This window comes from Miniopterus schreibersii (assembly GCF_964146895.1).
Source record: "Miniopterus schreibersii genome assembly, chromosome: 18".
NCBI lineage: Eukaryota > Metazoa > Chordata > Mammalia > Chiroptera > Miniopteridae > Miniopterus > Miniopterus schreibersii.
Window position 1 is genome coordinate 20,890,930 of NC_138121.1, and position 23,436 is coordinate 20,914,365.

Sequence of the window (23,436 nt, forward strand, 5' to 3'; positions counted from 1 at the left end):
TGTAATCATTATTAATAAAATTATTATTTTTTTCTACTGAGTCTTCAAAATGTGGAGTGCATTTTACACTTACAGTGGACCTCAATTCACAGTAGCCATGTTTTAAGCGCTCGGTTGTTATTATTGCAAGAGACTTCTCTTTTTTGTTCAGTTTGTGCAAGTCATACGTTCACTGATGGCATTGCTTAGGCATAAGCTGCTTGTCTGCGTGCTGGGGCTGCTGTAACATGTAGCTGTGCCACGTGGGACTCATAGGCTTTTCAGTTGCAGACCAGGGAAGACCTGCCAGGGGCTCCTCTGTGCTTTGGCCCAGAAGTGACACAGGCCACTTCTGCTCCAAGGCTGTCGGCCAGCACTGGTCCTATAGGTCCTAACTGCAGGTCTGGGAGATACCGAAACTGTCCGGTGATCATCACCATCTCTGCCACCCTTCCCAGCAGGGGCCCTCCTCAGAGAGTAAAATACTTTCCTGAGCAAAAGAAGGTCTTGCTGGGTGGAAATACAGTCATTCCCGCCCTCCCTTTGGTAAGTTTCAGGGGAGTTAGATGAGGAATCGAGGTAACAAGGAGTGAGAGGTCCACGCAGTTGTCAGCTCATTTCCGATGACCATTGTCATCGAACTGTCGTCATCAGAACTGGCCGTCAAGAGCATCATGTCAAGACAGACTTAGGTGTGAATGGGTTCTGAGATCAATGAATAGTCACTGTTTGGGGGGAACAATGGGAGAGAAAGAGAGTATGTATACCATGCACTTGCCCCTCCGCTTCTAGGGGAGCAGCCAAGGGCAATGGGGCAATATTTATTTCTGGCTCAGCACAGAAAAGAGGTCAGGGTGCCTGATTTTAGGCCCCAGACCCAAATAACAGGATAAAAATCCTTCCCCAGATAATGTACATCCCTTTATGATTTTCAAACTGCTTTTACTTATGTTGTCTCCTTTGGTATTCGCAACGTTCTTGGAAGGCACACATTTTAAAGGGGAGAAGGGGAAACACGGTCTTTCAAAAGTCATGCAGGAGTAGCGGCTTTCCAAACAGGGTTAGAGCCAGCATTTCTCGGGGCTCTACCAGGGCCTCTCCATAAAACCCTGGGGTGGAGGTTAGTGTCATTACCGATGGACAAACCTTCTGGTCTCAGTCCTAGAAAGATTTTTTGAAACAGGAAAAGGAAATACTTTGTTCAGCAGCCCATTAGTAAGATACACTCTCCAACCAAGTACTGTGTAGGAAGTTCTTAGAGTGACTGAAACAAGGAGATGGTTGCCATTATTTCTCTTGACCTCTGGGACTCACCGAGGTCTTGTTTCTGAAGGGCGCGTGGTTCAAGTGCTTTTGTTCTGATGCATCTGATGGCGCGGCATTGTAAAGGACACCAGAGACCCACTGCTCCAGAATTTAACAGATAGGCCAGTGCAGAAATGAAACCTGCAGAGAGTCCATGTTTTTAATCTTTCTTTTTCCTTTCTGTCTGTCTCCTCCCTTCCTTAATCATTAAAGCCTTAGGATATCCGATTCTGGTCAGTATCAAATGGTCTTAAGAGCAAAACCTCAGGTCTGTTGACCACAGAAACACAGTTTCCTCAAGCTAAAGATAACATGTTGACTTCAGTTGTGTTTCAGCCCCAGGCTGTGGAAGCTGAAGGACCCTACGAAGGTATCACACCCTCACAAAAGCAGACAGAACAATGCCATGGCTGACATGGGGACCTGATACAATAAGCAACTACTCTGGACCCCAAACAATCAGTAGGGCCCACAACCCCAACTCCTTTAGCAGTCATGATTAATGATTTCCCCCCTATATAACCCATCCCCACTGGGGAGCCAGGTCTTTGAGCACTGGCCTACCTGTGATTCCGGGCATGGTGCCATTTCCTCAGCTGGTAAACCCTTACTGTCTTGGCTGCCAACTCCTGTTCTCATTAGACTGGGCTGTGATGCACGCAGGCAAACGAAGCCCTTTAGTCCCTTAACAGAAACACACACGCGAGCTCCAAGCTTTGAGGTAACCTTTCCCTCCCGAAAACACTGGCTTGAGAAGCTTCCCTAATGGGCAGCACGGGGAAGCCGATTAGAGCGGTTCTTTTAAGATGACTTTTTAATTGTAAAATAATAACATCCCAGCGTCTCCGCCTCACAGAGTTTAGGGAAATGTTTAGATAGCGTTTGTGTGCCCTAAGAGAAAGGCTGGTACATAATTGCAAATTATTACCCCTTCTGCAGGTCTTGCTGACAAGATTATCTCCCAGCAGGCTGACAATCAGAAATCTGCTTCCAATCCAGTGGGTTTTCACAGCTGGCAACCTTTTTCTTTATTCCTGGATAGAATGGAAATTAGTGTTCTAGGCCTACGCCTATGGCTTTCATGGACCATTTATCATATCAAAGCCCATTTGTCTGTGTACCAGCCTAACCAAATTAGGTAAACAGAGTTCTAGGAGGAACCCACAGCTGCCTGAGAGACAAATAATCACAAAACACAAAGCTTCCTCACAGCAGCTGCCACATAAACACAGTTTTCAAACTATGGCAGCTAAGGGGCAGTGTGAAAGGAGAGTTTTCAGGGGCTTGCCTATAATGTTCGTAACACTTAGTTTGAAATGGAGGCTGAAATTCCCAATTCTTTGATGTGGTGGGAAAAGCCCTGGAATATCTGGCTCTTCTCCCCTCAGCCTTTCCCAGACTGAAGGGGGCTAGTCATAGTGCTAAATGCATTCGAGGCAGTGTTTCATTTATTCGTCAATACAGCCCTTCAATAGGTATAACCATTACTGCCATTTTCCAGATGAGAAAACTGCATTTCAGAGAGGTTAAGTAACCTGCCCAGGGTCACACGGCTAGAAAGCAGCAGAGCTCCCTGAATCCCAACACTCTCACAGGTCACATTTATCACGGGCCACACTCTGTGCTTGGGTCTGGAGACTGTTAAAGAAAAAATTATCCTGACATTTGTTAAAATGGTAAGGAAAAACTGATTCAGGACTACTGCAATAGGTGTCAAAACTATCCCAATAGGGGGGAGAAATCGGGCTCAGCTCCAAATACAGCAGACAGCTGGGGATTCGTAGCCATCTAGCAGAGCGTGGAGGGTCAGTGGATGAAAAATTTCTAAGAGAAGACATCTAGAGGGATTCTTGCTGAAGGCAGGTCAAGGACTTACACATCAAAGATGGGGGGATGAGGAACTTGATCAGATATCAAGGGTGGGCAGGATGCTCACTAAACTGACTTAGCAGGATTCTTGGTAAAACTGGGCTAGGCAAGCCACAAACAGGCCAGGGGGCAAGGGGGAGGCTTAACAGACGAGAGGCAGCCTGGCTGAAGTTCAGTCAAGGAGTCTTTGTCAGGATACTGAAGTGAGCGAAGCAGGCAACTCCTGCCCTCATGGAGTGAAGAGGCTAGAGCCAAAGTGACAGTCTTCTAGTCTGCGGTGTCACGGCTGTCCATAGCGGGACCCTCTCTGGGGTCATCTTTCCTTTCATCAATATTTGGCCAGGATGGTAGAAGGTGAAGGTGTCGGTAGTGGAGAGGGGAAGCTCTGTGGGTGAGTGAGATGGGGACCTGCCTAGCAGGATGCATTCACCATGGAGAGAGTGGGAGGCAGCCAGCCCAGGGCTGCATTTGGGTCTCAGCTCCCCATACCCCTAGGCGTCTGGCCCTTTCTCCCTGAGTGTCTTATCCTGGGTGTGTCTTCTAACCCTGATAAACCCACTGAGATGTGGACAGCACCCTGACTTTGGTCTTTTGGATGGAAAGTTTGCACAAGAGCAGGGAGACTGGGGAGGCCATTTCCTGCTTGATTATACTGGGTCTTTCTCAGCCCTGCAGTCTGCATTCCAGAGAAATCCACATCCCAGCCTGATGGGTGGAACAAGCATACAGGCAATGCACATACTTGCGTGTTCACTCATTCAGCCAACACTTAGTGAACATCAGGCACACGAGAGGCCTTGTGCTAAGTGCTAGCAAGATACAGAGACGGACGAGACATCCATTCACAAGTTCAGCAATCAGCACAGCTCAGTTTGTGTTTAGAGATCTATACAAGAAATCACGATGGAATCAGACTTGAAAAGCTTCATACGAGAATGTAATAATGACTGTCTGTTAGGAAATACTTACTCTAAGCCCACAATTGTTCTAAGAATTTGAAGTACATTAGTAATACGCAACAATCCTAAGAGGTAAATCCTGTTATTAGGCTTCTTTCAAAAAGGGGGCTTAGGGAGATTATCGTGTCCAAAGTCAGAGCAGCAAAGCCGGGACTGAAACTCAAAGCTGGCACACCCCACAATGGACAGCATGCCGGGGAAGTACCGTCACCTCTCCCGCAGCACTGTGCAAACGGGAAACTTACGACGGGCGCTCAGATCTGGGAGGTTCAGTTCCACCTGGGGGCTAGAAGGCCATAAAAACCCATTCAACCTGATCACAAAGCTGAAACAGACAGTGCCTGAACTTAGGAGACACGAGGAACCTGAGCCATTACGGGCAGCTGCTGAGTTCTCTAAAGCTCACATTGTGCTGGAAGGTGCTTCCCTCTCCTCCGAGGCAACCCTTCTCAGGCATCACCGTGAACCCACCTCACCAGGGAGTCTTGGTAAAATTCAGGTTCTGATGCAGTAGGTGTGGGGTGGGGCCTGGGACTCTGCACACCTAACAAGGCCCCAGGCGATGCAGATGCTATTCATCTGTGGGCTATATTTGGACAAAGAAGACTCTGGGGCAGTGGTGCTCAGAGGGTGGTTCCTGGAACAGCAGCAGCAGCACTGTTAGAAATGCAGGTTTTCAGCCCCACCCCAGGCCAGCTGCATCAGAAACTGGGGTAGAGCCCAGCAATCTGTGTTTAGTGACATCTCCAGGTGTTGAGGATGGATGCTGAGGCCTGGGGACTGCTCATCGGGACAGCAGAATAGCCTTCCCTTCGCTCCCTCGTGTGTGTGCGCGCGTGTGTGTGCGCGTGTGTGTGCGTGTGTGTGTGTGTGCGTGTGTGTGTGCGCGCGTGTGTGTGCGCGTGTGTGCGTGTGTGTGTGTGCGTGTGTGTGTGCGCGCGCTCTCTGTTGGAGACCCTGTCTCACTCCCAGGTGAGGGAAGGAATCCTGATGTACTTGCTGCACACATGGGGGCGGAAAGGATGCAGAATCCCTTTCTGACAAATCCTCGCTCAGCAACTCAAAGACGAAAAATTGTGTGGCAGCATTCTTCAAGCTGCAGGCCGGACCCCAGACTCATCTTCACCCAGATTCACCTTTAGCCTGAACCATATAATTATCAAATAGTAACAGCTTTGTGTGTGTATATTATATATATATGTATATATGTGTATATTATACATGTAATATATGTATACTACATACACATGTATATATATGTATCTATATACACACACACGTATATATATGTAGGTTTTGTACTACTTGATAGATTTATGGTGAAATGTACACTTGACTATAAGAAACATTTTCAAGATCTAAATGTAACTACAACAACATAATAGAAATGAAAACTGCTTAATGTGTAGTATTACAGAAAAACATCTCACTCTAATTAACAGAATCTCAGTATTTGTTACACGGAAGGTTACAATTTCTCAGTAAGAGTAAAGCAAGATTATTATAATGATCTTATGAGCCCTGAATTTAATTTCAATAGAAATTGAGATGTTTGTTTCCATTGTCCAAATTTGCCTCTGGATACTGGGAGTCTGTATTACTCATGATAGAATAGGCTAAGTAGTAAATAGACATTTTCAGTGGTTTGTTTTCCTTTCATGCTCACATTACATGTCCAGCATGGTGTGTGTGTGTGTGTGTGTGTGTGTGTGTGTGTGCGCGCGCACGCCTGTGTGTGAGGGTGTTTGTGTGTGAGGGTGTGTGTGGGGGGGGGGGCAGAGAGGAGTGCTCTGGTCCACCTAGTCACTCAGGACTCCAGGCTAAAAGAGCTCTAGCTTCTGGGGACACAGTTACCTCCAGCTGGGGCTCCAGGATACTGCTGCAGGGCAGAATCTGAAGACTTAGATGAGGCTTTCTCACTCTCTCATCACTTCCACTCACATTTCATTGGCCAGAATGAGCCCCTTGACTTTGCCTAGATGCAAAGGAAGCTGGAAGAGTAGTCCCCTATATGTACATGGGCTAGAAGAGTCCATTGTCTGTGGACACCCTGCTAAGAAAATGCAAGTTGAAAACACTTAGCAGGGCCTGGCCGGTGTGGCTCAGAGGTTGAGCATTGACCTAGGATCCAGGAGAGAACAGTTTGATTCTGTCAGGCACATGCCCTGGTTTCGGGTTCCATCCCCAGTGGGGGGGCGTGCAAGAGGCAGCTGATTAATGACTCTCATCATTGATGTTTCCATCTCTCTCTCTCCCTCTCCCTTCCTCTCTCTGAAATCAACAGACATATCTTTTTTAAAAAACACAAAACATTTAGCAGAATACAGACATGGAATGAAAAAGAGAGAAGGCTCCTTGTTAACTTCTACCCAGAAGTTCAACGATAACCTTAAGTTGCAGCAAACATCTTGCCACTTTGCCCTCAGCTTCTGGTACAATTTCCTCCCCTTTCCATGTAAATGATTCATGATCTCCAGTTATTTTTAGTTTTAATATCAGGCAAACCACCTAAACCATTATTTTAATATGCAGAGAATGCGTTACAAATGAAGGACATCTGAGGGCTTACACATGTATGTATATATTAAGTGGCTATCAAATGGTCACTTCAAAAATAGACATAAATAGCATAAAAATCATGCCCGATAAGGATCAAAATGCCACAGAATGTATGCAGACATTGGAGTAAAATCGTTTTTATTCAAATCCTGGCTCCATTTATATCTGCTCTGTGGTGCTCAGTTGTTTATCTGCTGTCTACCTCAGCACGCTCATCCGCAAAAGGAAAGAAAAGCATCTCTGCCTGGGAGGGTGGTTATGGGGATTAATTAAGCCCAACCATGCAAAGCAGTAAACACACTCTCCTGCCATGCCTCACACTCCCGTGCCTGTGGCAGGGGGTTAGCAAAGGAAATCCAGAAGCCCTGGGGCTGCTGTGCGGAGGTGCAATAGATGGGGAATACATTTTTACCTACATTAAACAGGACCCACGTTTTATTCTCTCCACAAGGTCGGAGGGGGACTTGCATTGTTGAAACGATAAACATCTATTTTCCATGAGGTTATACAATTAGGCTAGTTCGATGCCCAGAGTCTATTTGGGGAACAAAATGTACATTTAACTATGAAGAAAGACAAACAAAGTTAAAGGAAACATGTTCTGCCTTTTATCCCTGCCTCTAAAGCACATCTGTATTCTCAGTGACAAAGCAGAAAGGAAATACGGTCTGGCAGCCGGAGCCCTTTCCCAGAAAGATGACTCACCTCCTCAATGAATGTCCCGGGGGGACATGTTTATGAGGATGGCGACCTCTGAGAGCCTCTGGTTGTGCATGTTTTATGCTATGTATTTTGCTCCCATGTAAACTGAAGCAAGTTCACTTTGAATGCACAGTCTTGTAAATTTTCCTAAAAGCAGACAGCATGCATATATCATGGGTGTAGATATATCAACGGATGGGCTGTGGGCTCGCAACCTAGCTAGAATGCCAGAAAATACACTGTGGCCACAGCCCACACTGCCTCTTCCTCGGTGGAGGACCCGGCACTCTCCAGAGCCATGAAGGGGTCTCCAACATCCCACTGCCCCCACCCCCGCCCCATCACAGCCACTAGAAGTTGCTCCCACAAAGCCAGCCAGTCCCCCTCTCTCACTCTCTTCCCCGAGGAGCCACAGTGTAACCTGGCAGCGTTACCTCCTCCTACCATGTCTACCCTTCCTTTAAGCAATGCCAGCTTCTACACAACTCTCCACGTGCTTTTATTCTTCTGTGTCTCTCCTTCTAGAATGAACGTCACCCCCCTCTAGCGCCTCAAAATCCTTCCTCATCTATCTGTGAGAGGTAGTGTCAAAGGCAGCCTTCTCAAAACGTATTTGACGTTAGTGCCCTCTCACAGGGCAAATCACGGGTCCAAGGTTGCTTGGAACACATTTTGGGAAATCCTGTCTTTCAGGATTATTAAGTCTTTAAAGACAGGTATGGCATCCAATCACTGTGTCCAACACATAACTCAACACAGCTCATGCCCTGTAATAAGCATAAAGAAATAAGCATTTCTGTTTGCTAACAGCTTATTGTCCTGGGCAAATCTAAAGGCCTCTTTCAAACCCCTCACTGTTGTGATGGGAGGTGGGATAAGAGTAGGTGCCTGTTGGGGGTAATGTGAGCTCATATTTATATATTTGTAAAAGCAAGGAATTAATGACACTTGCTTCTAGCCTCCATTCCCCAAAAATACCCTGGGAAGAAGCCTCTAAGAATTTTCCCCAAAGCATGTGTTTAACCTGGAAGATACTGTGCCATTTGTGGAGGTCTTGAGCTGATATTTCCAAAAAGGAAAGAAATTGCAGCAAGGAAGGAAACTCAGTAATTGCAACACTGCCTGTGCTAATACGTAGCTACTAGCCACATGTGGCTATTTAAATTATCTAAAAGTAAATAAAAAGTAAAATTCAGTTCCTCAGTCATACTAGCCACATTTCAGGTGCTCAATAGCCACATTTGGTTAGTGGCCACTGCATTAGAAAGCACAGATATAGAGAATTTCCATCACCACAGAAAGTTCTATTGGACAGTGTTGCAAGAAGTATAACCCTCCACCATCAGATCTGAAGTTACTCCATGACAGCCACAGGAAAAACCAGAGGCTAGGAGCAAATGGACAGCATCCTTCTCAAAGGGTCTGTGCCTCTGTCTCGTGTCTGTCCGTCTGTCTCTCTGCCCACCTGGTAGTACTTAGTATCCCAGATACACCAGGGGGTTGCACTCCAGAGTGAAATCCCTGTGAGCAGAGCACAGCTGGCACAGTTCTCCTTGCGGTTGGATAAGGTACCAGGCCAGGTAAGTGGTGGAGTCTGGATTTGGGGAGGGATGTGAGTTTCCACCTCCCCTCACCAATCTATAAAAGCAAGAGTTTTACCAAGGTTGAGGAGTGAATTCCAAAGGGCAATTCCCTGTGGAGCACAGTCTGTGCTTCCTCCACAGGCACTGAGCTTCCCCATGCACTGGAAAACCTTAAGCCAATTTCACAACTAATTCACAAGCTAATTGAGACCAGACTGTTCCTCGTTGTAAGGCATAGTTACGCCACTATGTACATCCGAGGCTGAGCCTTCATTTAGATCACAAATTTCCCAGCACAGTTGTTATTGGTAATTAAGCCTACTTGATGGTTCCATTACACAGAGAATCCATGACAGTAAAGGAATTAAACATAACTAATCTTTAGTTCAATTCTAAAGGTGCACGGAAATGAGAACCAACCACGGTATAAACTATGTGAAGGATGCACGCCCATCGTTTTTGTGTCAGTTTTTGGCAGGCATGACTCATGGAAGCTCAGAGATTTAAGACATTTTAATACGCAAGCATATATCTGCTTTATTGTTACACAATAAAAATTAAACATTGATGAAAAACACCATGAATTACTTTCAAAATTCACATTTGCAGTGCCCAGATGTAAATTGCCAGCAATTTACATTTTTGTAATCCAGGGCAGTTCTAGAATAATTTCTCCTATAATCTGTATCTAACCTTTAGTTCCCAGTCCACACTTGCTGCCTGAAATTAAGGTCACTGACTTCTTGGCTAAAGTGTCTATCTAGACTTCTTAGACCTGGCTGATTTCCACTCTTCTATTTTATTTTTTTCAGATTCAAGTTCCATTTCTTCCCCTAAGTATAGACATATCAGAATCATCCAAGGGTCCAGTTACAAATGCAGATGCCTGGGCCCTACCTGCATCAACATCCCTATGGCTGCAGCCCAAGAACATACATGTGGAATCAACCCCCAGAAGATTCTTGTGCAGACTAAAGTCACTCACTGCTGTATGTGACAACAAATCTCTCAAGAGCAAGAATCACTCTCATGTGTCTCTATGTTTCCAACATCCAATTCCATGCCTGGCCATGAATGGGCATCAATGGAGAATGTGCTGGCCCAAATTCACAAGTTCTTTCCTAATTAAAATGGGCCTTAAAAAAAAAAAAAAGCAAAGACCACATTACGTAAGGGGTCTGTCCACTCCAGCCTATTTTCTACAAAACAATCCACTCACCTTTCCTGGAGCCTCTAATGAGATAGACCTGCCCAAGTTGCAAACTCCCAAGACTAGATAGAAATATTGTTCCAATGTCACCAGGAATGGTGCTTCCTGGTCCTGGTGGCCACCATCTGTCCTTCCCTCTGGGGCAAGGAGGTGGCTTATGTTCTCAACATCAAATGTCTTTTTTTGGAGCACTTAAACCAGTGACTTTAACCTTTACAACAGAATCACCTAGAAGTTTGCTCAGAAATGCTTATTCCTGGGTGAATTTCTACCCTGAGATAAGTACCCACAGGGTCGGATTTGGGGCACTGAGTTGTCTGTGTATCCCCCAGATGATTTTGATGTTGAGGAACCCTGACCTGTTCGTAGAGAAATTCCTACGTGAACCTAGTCCTCAAAGAACTCCCTCAACTTCCTCTCCTCAAAAGGTGCTGCCCCCTTAGCTCTCTCTGGTTTGGGGGGAAGTAGATGGAAGATGAATCCCCAACCCAGCAATCATAACCATTATACTCCAATGGATGCCATACTTCATACGAAAGCACTCCCCTGAGACTGTCCTCCAAGAGCTCAGAGACCCTCCTGCAAATTGAGGAAGGAATGGGGGAAACTCACGTTCCGTGAGCATTAGAAAATAATGCTAAGCGCTAAGTATTCCCTGTTCTCTTACCATCTCTCCACAGCCCATCCAGACCTCACCATCTACCCCCAGGCAGAATTAATTGCCTGCTGCACCTCACTCCCGAGAGCACTTAGTCTCTTTCCTGGGTTAGAGAATTTATTTGGCTTTAAAGCTAATTGTTTGTTGTAGGTCTTTCCCCCAGGCATCCTTTGCTCTCCAAGGCAGGTTGGAGTTTCTTTATCTCCGCAGCACCCAGGCTTGGCTGTCAGGTGCTGCTCAAATGAAGGTTCCAGGTGGGTGGACTGCAGATAAGGTCCACCTTGGCCCCTAGGAGCTGCTCTTCTGAGAGGACTGCACAGTGATGTGTTGGCTTTTCATGCTGTCCTGAACCTTTTCATAGCTTTGCTTCTCTGCAACACATTTTCTAGAGTTATGTCATTACCAACAGATCTGCGTACAAAAGCTACAGAGACGAGTTCTTTTCCCTAAAGGCATTGCCCATTAACCTTGAAACCTATGTTGCTTTGCAGGTTTGGAGATATAGACACACACATACATGTATGTATACATCATGTATATATAATCTTATTATGATGCATTTTACCTTGTGAAGTTCCATGTGCTATGGCTCCCAGCCTTACAAAACCCATAAAAACTAAGTATTTTTACAGCAAGCTTTCTGATCTTGAAAGAAGATGCTGTGCCTATACCCTTGGTACACAGCAAAGCATCTCGATCCTGCTGTTTACATTAAGACCATCCCCTGCTATACTCTGACTTTCTGATGTCTGGCGTATGGGGATTTTTCAGAAGGTTTAAAGCATCTTTTTTTCCTGGTTCTTTGAGCCGAGACTTTTGGAAGAGCCCCCTGATTAGCTCCAGTCTCTCCCTGCTTCTAACCCGCCCACCCTGACTCCACAAAGATCTTCCTAAAAACCCAGACCTGTTATTCCTCTCTCTTTACAAAGAAGGTCAACCTCCATGTTGCTGTGGCTTCCAAAAAAAAGCCTTTTCACCTGTTTCCAAGGGCTCTGTTCTGCAAAATGCCCTTTCTGTTCCAGCTGCATTACACTACCTGCATCTCTGAACAAGACTCTTCCCTCATGCTTGGCTTCTGCTGTTCCCTCTGCCCAGAATGTCATCTCCCCCACTTTGGCCTCTTGAAATCCCACCTATCCCTCAAAACCTTCACCAGTGCCAACTGCAGCCCCGTGAATGCGATGGGATCAACACCTGGCTCCACAATTCACCTGTTGTATGACCATGGGGAAGGCACTGGACTACTCTGACCCTCGGTTTCCTTCTCTTCAAATCAAGGATTCAATCAAAGGATGTCTAAAAGAGGAGGAATTAAAATCCCCAGACAATAATTTTCAGTCCCCAATTCAATCTTCTGAACCACTCTCCCTTCCCTTCTCCTACAGAGCTGAGAACACACGGTGCATTGCTAGAGCTGAGTCATGTCTATTATCACCCCCAACAGACTAAGAGGCCTTAAGGGTCAAGGTGTCACGTTTTAGGCATGCCCAGAACACAGTAAGTATGCAACAGACATTGGATGAAGGGTAAATTTATCCCCTCGTTCAAAATCAGAGCCCTATAATTCACAGCTCAGTTGCTCCTGAGAGGTGATGTCGAAACAAATGAACTCAGAAGTCAGAACGATCTAACCTTGAACCCTAGCTGTGTGCACTTATGCAAGACACTGTTTATTTCCTAATTTGGAAAGCGAGGGTGTTAATACCTCTGTGGAAATAACCTTACATCACAGCATTGCTCAGAGGATGAAGTACACTAATGTGGGTGAGGAGCCCTCACTGTTATTATTCAGAGGTCATCAAGCTTTTGGTTTGGACTCTCTCAGCCCTGGCAGACGCGCCAGGTGAACATCTAAGCTCAGCGGTTTTAGAGGCCGTGGGAACTGTGGCCCAACTGTCCCACAACCCAGGGCCACACTGTGGACTTCACGGGCCCTAGGCAATTTTGGTTTTATGAACCCCTTCCTCCATATAATAATAATACAATAGATTATATTTTATGACTGCGTTGGTATAAAGAGCAGTGTGATTAGGCTGGATTTATTATTTTATATTGCTTATTATTATATTCCTTTTCTTCTGATTTTTAAAGAAATTAAAATTAAAACAGTATGGTGGGTCTCAGGCATTGCACCTCCAGTACAGGATCAAGGTCAGCCTAGTCTAAAGCCTCTGAAACCTCGTAAGTGTCAGCTCCAACCAGGCTCCCTCTCACTGGCTCTTCTCCAGCCACTCCTCTGGGGTCTTTGCACACCATGGGGTTTTCGTGCAAACTTGTCCTTCTTCCTAGAACTCTCTCCCCTGCCCCTTTCCTCTGCTCACTTTCCACACATACCTGAGAGCAGTTGCTCTCTGAGCATCGAAACCTCCTGTGCACAGATCACTGGGCCTTACCCCCAGTTTCTGACCCAGCAACTCTGGGGTGGGACCCAGGAGTCTGTATTTTAACAGCACCCCGGTGGTGCTGATGCTGCCGGTCCTGACCTGCACTTGGAGGACAGATGTTTTGGAGGTCTGCTCTGTTTCCATTCTCTCTGGTAAGCCTTCTCTGGTCTGATTTGGTCACGTTTCTCCCTCAGATGCTCTCCAAGAACTAAAGGTCTCTGCCTTCATCTCTGTAATTTTTTGCTTCCTGTCTCTGTCTCTCTCCTACTTGACAGTAAGCTCTACCTGTCTTTTTGCTAGCTGCGGGATCAGCACCCAGCGCATAGTAGGTGCTCAGTAAATGCGAGTTGACGGCTGTTCAGAAAAGTTGAACCAACTTAACCTCCAAGCAACAGTGAACACGAGTGTCAGAATCCTCCCAACACGCCAGCACTGCATTTTCACTCTTTCCCTCCTTTTTCACAATTGTTAACTTCAGCATTCCTCATATGCCTGTTGTGCCAAAGGCGGAGCAGGGAGCTGGCCAGCCCCACCCTCACGACTCTCCGCCTACAGGGCTAGGCCCCGCCCACGGACCTAGGCCCCGCCCCAGTCTCAGACCTTAGGCCCCGCCCACGGACCTAGGCCCCGCCCCGCCCGTCGCAGACCTTAGGCTCCGCCCGTCGCAGACCTTCGGCCCCGTCCCCATCCCCCGCCCCCCGCCGCTCTGCGCATGCCCGCCCGCCGCCTCGGAGGAGTCTCCGGCTGGCAACAAAGTTTCCAGGAACCATGTCGGGACCGTGCCCTCCGCAGACAGTCAGGTAAAGCCTCCGGCCCCGGCACTGCGAGCCCGGCCTCGCCCGGGTCGCCGGGGCCTCTCCCCGCGACAGTGCTCGCCGGGCCCGCCCTCCCCGCGCTCGCCGCCTTGGCCGCCGCAGGGTGCGGGCCCTCGGCACCCTCCCCAGCCCGAGGCGCAGCCGGGCTTTGCCCCTGGAGCTAGCGCCCATCGCCAAGGCTTCGCACCCCCTCCCCAAGGCCACAGCGTTTCCCCCGGCCCGCCCGGCTCACCTCTTCTGCGCCAGGGGTCCCCAGAGTTTGACCTCAGGAGCCACAAGCCCGCGCCAGGCAACCCGGGGTTCAGGTCCCCGAGGCTCCTTCCAGCCGCGACCTGGCCCCTCGGTTGCGGGACCTCCCCGGGCCTGGACCGGCTGCTGCGCCCACCGCGCAGGCGGGGGCGAGGCTGAAAGAGAGACGAGCAGGGCAAGGGGGGGGCCCGGCCCGGGCGGGGCGGCTGCCACTTGCTGGTGCTTTTCAGGGTGGTCACTCCGAGGAGCAGCCCCTCGCTGCGGGCAGGCGCGTTTTGCAGACTCTGCAGCGCCGACTCCCTGCCTAGTTCTGGGGTCCGGTCCGTTCTCATCGGGCGGGGACAGGCTCCCCTCCTGGGTGCGGGCCTGGGTGCTTGGGAGGCTCCCTGGAGCCCCCAGCACCCCGTGGTTCTTTTTTCAAGCCTTTTGGTCGGTTCTGCAGGTCACTGCCTTTATCCAACCGCTTTTAGTGAGCCCCGTGCCATGTAGAAAGAGGCATAAAATGCCAGCACCTCCCGCAAACAGCTGCTCATTTAACGACGGGGCATGTGCGACGGCGGCCACCGTTCCCAGGCCACTAGCCGAGTACCAGCCACGGCGCATGAGTTATGTCATCCAGTCCTCCTAAACCTTTCCAAACATGTCGCAGAGGAGGGAAGGGGAACCCACAGAGGTCATCCCTAAACATCCTGAAGCCAGTTCTCGCTGACTGAGGCATCTGATTTTGCCTAGTATGCACAACTGCCTTTCCCATAGAAAAATTAAGCTCTTAATTTATTGGGTTGTCAACCATAAAGTGCCACAAACCGGGCAGCTTTAAAAACATAAATTTATGCTCTCGCAGTTCTGAAAGCTAGAAGTAAATCCAGGTGCTGGCAGGGCTGTTCTCCCCCTGAAGGTTCCAGGGGAGGGTCCTTCTTGCCTGTTGCTGCCTCTGGTGGCTCCCGGTGTTCTTTGGCTTAGGGCCGCGTCGTCTTCACATGGCCACCTTCCCTGTGTGTGTATCTAATCTGTGTCCTCTCCTCTTTTTATAAAGACACCAGTTATCAGAATTAAGGCCCACCTTAAAGCCAGGATGATTTTTTTTCAGTCCTAAACTAATTACATCTACAGAAATTCTCTTTCCAGGTAAAGTCACATTTGCAGTTTTGTGGGGGACAGTATTGAACCCGCCACACAAACCAGCAACAACATACACCTTTCAAAAGGACCGAAACAAATTCACAGTCATGGATTCAGGGTACCGTTGGTGGTCATATCAGCAGGGAATGCTTCTCAAAGCTTGTTCCCCTGATCTGCAGCATCACCCTCACTTGGGAGTTTGGTATAAATGCCAACTCTCAGGCTCCACCCCCAACCTAGTGAGTCAGGGTGTTGGGTGGGCCCAGCCATCTGTGTGGTAGCAAGTCCTCCTGGTGACTCTGTTGCTGGTGAGGTTTGGGATTCACTGTGATAAGGCAGTTGAATATTTGACAGCAAATGGAATGCTTGATAGCATGACGTAAGGGCTAGGTTAAGAGAAAGTCCTTTTAACTTGATGATAGTCTAACCTTACGATCGCTTATTCAGCTAACGTGCCTTACCTGAATAGAATTATGGATTTCAACCATTAACTATTTGCATTGTTAAAAAAAAAAAAGTTTACCATAATTTAAATTTAATTTCGTTTTCAAATGAACTTGTATACTAAACCGCGTTCTTAGTACACAGTTCCCCGCCTCACCCATGGGGGAAACGTGCCAGGACCCCCAGTAGATGCCTGACACCACAGATAGTACTGAACCATGTATATACTGTGATGATTTTCCCTACACATACATACCTATGAAAAAGTTTAAATATAAATTAGGCAGAGTAAGGGATTAGCAACAATAGAATGATTATAACAATGTGCTGTAATAAAGGTCATGTGACTGGTCTCTCTCTCAACATTTATTGAACTGGACTCACGTTTTCACTGGAAGGAAGCACTTTACGGTTTCTCTTTGGCATGTCTGACTTGCCAGCATCGCTGCTCCTGTGCTTTCGGGCCATTATTAAGTAAAATAAGGGTGACTTGAACACAAGCACTGCGATACTGCAACAGTATCTGATCACCAAGAAGGCTACCGAGTGAGTCATGGGCAGGTAGCACGTACAGCCTGGGTAACCTGGGTAAAGGCATGATTCATGTCCCAGCTGGGTGGAGCTGGACAGTGCAGGATTTCATCACGCTACTCAGAACAGGGCAGAATTTAAAACTTAAGAATGGTTTATTTCTGGAATTTTTTATTTAATATTTTTGGACGGAGGCAGACGACGGGCAGTTGAAACCGGGGAAAGTGAAACCACAGATAAGGGGGGGCTACTGTAGTGTTTGCCTCGTTTTATCTTGCCAAAAATCATGCGCTTTGAGAATTATTGTTTCTGCCACGTTATTGAAAAGTACACTGAGACTCAGAAATGGTAAACCTCAAGATACACAGCAAAGCAGACACATAGGCAGGACAAGGAGATTTTTACCTTAATGCTGGTACTATAATGTTTGGTTTGTTTCCCTTTTAGAAACAGTTTGATAGATGATGCTAAGGCCTGCTTAAAAAAGTATGACATTGGGACCAAATATTCTCACTTGCCGCCTAGTAAATATTCCATCCTTTTACCGTTGTTGGCTAAAGAAGGAAAACTCCATCTGTTGTTCACCCTCCGGTCAGAGAAGGTAGGTGACAAAGAGGCTCTGCCATTAAAGTCTCGGGACATTGGAAAACCCCATGACATTTTGTCACTTGCACACATGTGGAGGCCCAGAGGTTCCCAGATGGGCTTTCAGAATTGTGACGTTTGAGGGGACACAGGATAACATGGAATGTTTTGAAGAAGTTTTTAGAAATAAAAATAAGTAATTTAAAATACTTTTAGACCAAGGTTTCTTAACCTTGGTGCCACTGGCACTTGGGCCAGATAATTCCTTGTCGTGGGCGCTGCCCTGTGCATTAGGGGATGTAGGCATAGCATCATCCCTCACCCCTACCCACTAGGTGCCAGTAACACACACACACCTTTGTGACAACCACAAGTGTCTCCAGAGATTGGCTACTGTCCTGGCATGAACAAGGTTGGGGTGCAATTTTGACACTGTTTTAGACCAATCCCAGCCCAGGTATAAATGTGGATGTTCTGGAGCACAAAAATTAACAGCCTGGGCCCTGAAGCTGGCTGCCCATGTTTGAATGCAGTCTCTCTCCTTGCCAGCTGTGTGACCTTGTCTTATTTAGTTACCCTCTCTGTGCTGCAGTCTCTTCCCTTGCAAAATGAGGACCGTGTTAAACACATGTTAATGTATTTAACACCTGTTTAATACGGTCGCTGTGAGGATTTCACAGGGTAACAAATGTAAAGCACCTAACACAGGCCTGGCCCTTGGTAAGGATTCGGTAAGCTTCAGCTGTCATCGTTAGCGCCATTAGCAGACATGGCCTGAGGTTTTAAGATAAACTGTTCAACTTTAAAGAAACGCTGGACTGGGAATGGAGTTCCCCTGAGTACACACCTGTTACAGCCGCTGTCCCTTGCTGTTAGGGGTACTTCCGAGGAAATGTTGGGAAGCAGTCATTTCAAAGTTATCCAAGTACAAAAAAGAAAATGGGCCATAATAAAGTGTCTTTCTAAGCAGAATAACAAGGGAAAAAAGCAAGCTGAGAAATCAGCTGAAGTTTTGTGGATTTGGGAATAGACTTGTGTGGATTCTTTCCTGTCTGGGTCAGATGATGACAGTCCAGCATCCAAGGGGAGATATTAACTCGGAACCAGGGGACCAGCGTCTGTTCCCAGCTCTACCGAAAAGCATAGCAGAAGCACTGAAATATATTTTTGAATGATCAGACAATAATGTAGAAAATCTAGACAAGATCAAAATGGGTCTCTGGCCTCTGTTTCACCTAGAATACCTTTGCCTGTTGATTATTACGTGAGAATCATCTTAGACCATAAAGTCTGATATGCAAAGGTCACATCTTTTTTTTTTTTTGTCATAAAAGTAATTAAATCAAATTAAATCATACTCTAAGCCTCTGTGACTGTGGGGGCAAGAATTCCCTGAGGCATTAACCTGAGCTTGGCTCCTCCCTGGACTCACACAAGCTGGGCCCACGGATTTCCTCCCAGTAGATAGGGAAGGGGCGCGGTGCCTGTCGTCAGTCCGTCCTGCGTAAGTGTGGGCTCTCCAGCTGGCTCTGGAACCTGAAGCCAAGTTCTTATCTCAGCGTCAGTTTTCTCATTCCTAAAATGGGACTGAACATAGTGCCTAGTGTTACGAGGGTGAAGGATATCACCCTCTCTTCTCTCCATGCTTCCCCCCCCCCCCCGTCTTCCTCTCTCTGCTCCCAGCTCTCTAAGACTTGAAATAAGCAAGAGAAAATTCAGGAAAAAAACAAAGGTGAAAGTCTTAGGAAGTTAGGCTGCACCCTTATTTGGCTTTTGAGTAGACTTCCATAAGGCTTTATTTAATAAAAATGTTATGCTGTATACAAAAAAAAAGAAGAAAAAAAAGATAAAAAACTGTACTTAGATAGGGCTGTTTCCGATGCTGACAGTCTGCGAGTCATTTTTATGAATGTGTCTGTTTTCTTTAAAACAGCGTAACATTTTCTTACGAGTATTTAAAGTAGTCATTAGATCAGGTCTGTGCTTCTGTTGAGCCCAATGAGCCCCTGCACGGGCCTCTGGCACTGCTCCGTCTGCTGAAGGAGCTAACACTATGAAGTTTTCAGGGGTGATACAACATTAGGTCTATTTCTTATGCATTTGGGTGGCAAATGGTCAAGACAGTAGAAACATGTCCATCAACTTGGTTTTCACTTATGCTTATAACTATAATTTATGTGGAGATGTGTGAGGTTTCTGTGTATTATAGCCATTCCTGCATTGTTACTGATTTTTTAAATTTATTTTTTGTTACTGACGTATCAGCAGAGAGAAACTCTAAAATGTTTTCTTTCGTTTTTTAAAAAGCTTGCTCAAATGGGACTTTAAACTGTGGGACATTACAAAATCATTACAAAATTTGTAGCGTCATCTAGTTTATTCTTGCATGGATATGTTGGCCCTGGTGCTAAAAATGCCTTCATGACCTTTAAATTTAGCTTCTAAACATTAAGAATTGTCCTTACATGCCCTGGCCAGTGTGGCTCAGTGGTTAGATTGATCCCCACCCTGGGGAGAGGCAACCAACCGATGTGTCTCTCACATCACTGTCTCTCTCTCTCTCTGTCCCCCCTCCCTCTCTCCCTTCCACTCTCTCTAAAAAAAAAAAACCAAAAACAAACAAAAATCATTGGAAATCCTCAGGGTAGGATTAACAATTAAAAAACAAGAATTATCCTTATGAGTTCTGGTTAATAAATATTTAACACGGGCCAGGCCCTGTGCCATGCGCTGAGGCCACCAGCGCACGTGACGGACTCCACGCCCCGGGAGGAGGTGCACAAGCATCCTGTGCGTTGCACACCATCGAGAAGAGGCGGGCGCAGGACTCCTGCTGACCCTGAGTCCCTGACGGTTCAGGAGAGAAAGGCTGCTGGGCACCGGGCAGGAGGGGGTGTAAAAGAAACTGAGGTCACGTTTGCTGAGAAGTGTGGTCCTACGGAGGAGAAAAGCTTGGGGATTGTGTGCTTCTCCACCAAGATAGGAGAGAGATCATTTAAATGACAGAGATAAAAAAGGGGGGGAAATATTCAGGATGCCACAAATGGAGGCACCAGCAGTTCTGAAGTAAAGGGAAGGCACGGGATCAGGGACGCTCGTGGAAGGGGCAGTGCAGGGAAAGAGGCCCCTGTTCCTTCACTCGTGTGTGCAGAGGTACTAGGGTGTTGACAGAGGCCAGCGCTGAGGGCGCCGGCCACTCACGTCCTGTGAAGGCCTGAGTACGTGTGATGTGTGCTGATTAAGGGCACGGGCCTTAGAATTAAATCCTGGTTTACATTCCAGCTCCACTCCCCACCCTATGTGAACCTGGCCAGGCTATTTAACCTCTCTGAGCCTTACTTCCCGTATCTAAAAGTGGAAATAATAATAATACAGTAACCTATCTGTCCCTTAATGGAAAGACAGATAAACAAGTTGTGATCTACACATACAGTGGAAAACTATTCAGCCATTAAAAGGAAAGAAGTTCTGATACATGGTACAAGGTGGAAAAACTTCAGAAACATGACGCCAAGTGAAAGAATCAGACACCAGAAGTCACATGTCGTCTGACCCCGTTTACGGGGAATGTGCAGGGTAGTAAATCCACAGGGACGGAGGTAAGGGCAGGGAGATGGGGCGAGTGGGAATCCACTGCTTAGTGGGGACGGTCTCCTTTTGGGTCTAGTTCTGGAACGAGATGGTGGTAGATGTATAACATTGTGAATGTATTAATATTACTGAATTGTTCACTTTAGTTTTATGTTATGAATTTCACCTTAATTAAAAAAAAACACAAAAAACTTAAAAAAAACAAAAACAGCTTATAAAACTGTTCTGACGACTTAGTGAAAAAAAGCCCTTGTGAAGCAACACGTCCTGAACACCGTGAGCACTCGATAAAAGTTGACAGTGTTGCCTTTTCAATACCATTGACAGTGTTGCCTTTTCAATACCCTTTCCTTCAGCTTTCCCCACCCCCATCATTGTAAGTCTCTGTGTGTGTTGGGGGGGGATTTTGGGAGGGCAAGTAGAGAAAAGTTAGAAGTGAGAAAAATTCTTGAAGTTCATTTTTTAAAAAAGATTTAGGTAAAAACATGCTCTTTTGCGCGTTTCCACTTACTACCACTATTGAAAGAATAGTCTAGCACAAAATAGCTGTTCATTAAATGCTTGTGGGCGGAGCGAATGGCTCCAGAGCTGGAATCACGCAGCGCCGCTCTGTTCTCCATGTCCAGCTGAGAATGTCGCCGGGAGAAGTCTGCTTCCCTGGAGGGAAACGCGAGCCCACGGATGTGGATGACGCCGCCACGGCCCTGAGGGAAGCGCAGGAGGAAGTGGGGCTGTGCCCGCAGCAGGTGGACGTGGTCTGCCGCCTGGTGCCCTATCGGCTCAACGTAAGGGTTGGAACGGAACTGGGTTTCGGAGACACATGAGCTCTCAGTACATCCACTGTCTTCAGGATGGCCCCCTGGGCAAGCCCCTTTTCTTGTCTGGGACCCTCTTTCCCCATCCAGAAATGAAAGGGGAACTCCAGCTATGGTTTTCTAACTGAGTGCTGTGGAACCCTGCATAGGCTTCTACGCTAAACCCCAGGCCTCCCCTCAAAATTCCTAGTAGAATCTTTCACTTGACAGCACCCTACACTTACTTGCTAGCAGTTGCAATTGTAAATAGAAATCCTCCCACATATAAACGTGTTATGTAAAATAGTTCATATATGATTATGTGTATATATACATATATAATTTCCCATAAATGGGAATATGCCACAATTAATATTATCTCACCTCTATTGCTAAGATGGCACGTTCTTGTCTATACTGATAGGGAAAGCTATGGCATTTTTTTTAAAGGGCTGCATAGAATCCCATTCTATGGCTATACTCAATTTATCAACCCTAAATGCCCATCAATTGAGGAGTGGTAACTTTAGAATTTGGGGCTATTGCAAATAATGCTTCAGTCTTGTGCAGTAAGTCCTCCCTTAACATTGTCAACAGGTTCCGCAACTTTAAGCAAACAACATATAACAACCAATTTTACCCTAAGCTAATTGATACAAAGTTCAGTGATGTACTTGTATCTTTTCTCACTGGTACAACTTGATCATACAGATATATTTACACAAATACAATTGCTAAGTCAGAGAGATCACGATTTTAAAATGCCAAATTGCCATTCCAAAAGACTACCTACTCATGTTCATGAAATATTTTCAGAGTTACCTCACAGATGCTGCCTAAGGTAGGGCAGGGACCCCCCGCCCCCATTTGATGGGGGGCATAGAGTTTACATCTGTAGCAAGTGCTTCCTCCTTCCCGACCCACCTTATGTGTGACTGCTTTCCCCTGCTTTCTTAGTTTACATGGAAGTGGCATGACTTTAGCATCTGAAACAGTATCTCTTCACTTCCTCATTTGTGTATTTTGTTTTCTGCTTTCAGAAAAATACATTTATAACACCAGTTGTAGGGTTTATAGACCACGACTTCCAGGCCCAGCCTAATCCTGATGAAGTGAAGAATGTGTTCCTGGTGCCTCTGGACTATTTCCTGCACCCACACTCCTACCACCAGAATCACCTGACAAAATCTGGTCATCATTTTATTATTCACGCCTTTGAGTACACAAACCCTGAAGATGGCGTGACTTACCACATCAAAGGAATAACTGCAAAATTTGCCCTGTTCGTTGCCTTAATCATTTTGGAGGAAAACCCCACCTTTGAGGTTGAATTTAATCTCAACGACCTAATATCCTCTGAAGAATCCTTCCTGAAGCTTTATAAACATGCAACAAGCAAGTTATGATTTATGAGACCAACATCCAAATAACTACCTAAGCAGCTTTGTGTGTGCTTATCCGCAGAACAACAATACTGCCAGCTGGTGGAATTTTACAGGTGCAAATATTTTTCCTGCAATATGAAGATAAAAACCTTGCCTTATTTCCAGTTGCTCTCTGTTATCTGAAAGAGCCAAAGTCTTTCAAAAGTGAAAAATACGTTTATAGTATTGCATAATTTCACCCACCGTATATTAGCACCATTTTTCTTACACATGTAAGAAAATGTATCTGGCACACAGTAGGCACTTAATAAATATTAATTGAATATATGACCATGTGGCATTTATCTTATTTATAAGAGGTAATATCTCTTTCTGTCTGATGTTACATGTGATGGAAACTTCTGGCTTGCCATCAGAATCTATTGTCCCTTTCTTCTATGGCAGTAGAGCTGAAGCTGAGTCCAAAGCTCCCGGGTAGAGACAGCATTACCCAGAATTCCTTGCAGTTAAATGCGGCTCTGGAACTTAGTTTAAGCCAATGGGATATAAATGAAAATTTACTTTGCAGGTCATCTCCAATGTAAGAGATAAACCAGCTTCCCTGGACTCTTTTTTTTCCCCTTTCCATGAGCTACAACATGGGTTTATCTGCAACCCAGCCTTGACCATATAGATGAAGACAATTCCTGGGGGAATGGCAGAACCAAAAGAT

At 46.3% G+C, this 23,436-nt stretch overlaps 1 protein-coding gene across 2 annotated transcripts; it reads left to right on the forward strand.

The window, feature by feature from the left end:
• The first annotated feature begins 13,852 nt into the window (after positions 1-13,852).
• NUDT7 (nudix hydrolase 7) lies at positions 13,853-23,051 on the forward strand. Of its 2 annotated transcripts, XM_081119806.1 has the most exons (4): positions 13,853-14,008; positions 16,817-16,970; positions 21,172-21,330; positions 22,380-23,051. In XM_081119806.1, the coding sequence occupies exons 1-4, from the start codon at positions 13,977-13,979 to the stop codon at positions 22,743-22,745; spliced, it is 711 nt and encodes a 236-aa protein (XP_080975932.1). In that variant the 5' UTR covers positions 13,853-13,976; the 3' UTR covers positions 22,746-23,051. The 2 variants fall into 2 exon arrangements, with proteins under 2 accessions (XP_080975932.1, XP_080975933.1); XM_081119807.1 differs by lacking the exon at positions 21,172-21,330 and having other exon boundaries at positions 13,914-14,008.
• The last annotated feature ends 385 nt before the right edge of the window (positions 23,052-23,436 follow it).

Coding starts and splice junctions, on each gene's coding strand:
- NUDT7 (XM_081119806.1), top strand. CDS start 13,977: ATGTCGGGACCGTGCCCTCCGCAGACAGTCAG. Junction 16,971..21,171: donor TCACCCTCCGGTCAGAGAAG/GTAGGTGACAAA, acceptor CTCCATGTCCAG/CTGAGAATGTCGCCGGGAGA. Junction 21,331..22,379: donor TGGTGCCCTATCGGCTCAAC/GTAAGGGTTGGA, acceptor TTCTGCTTTCAG/AAAAATACATTTATAACACC.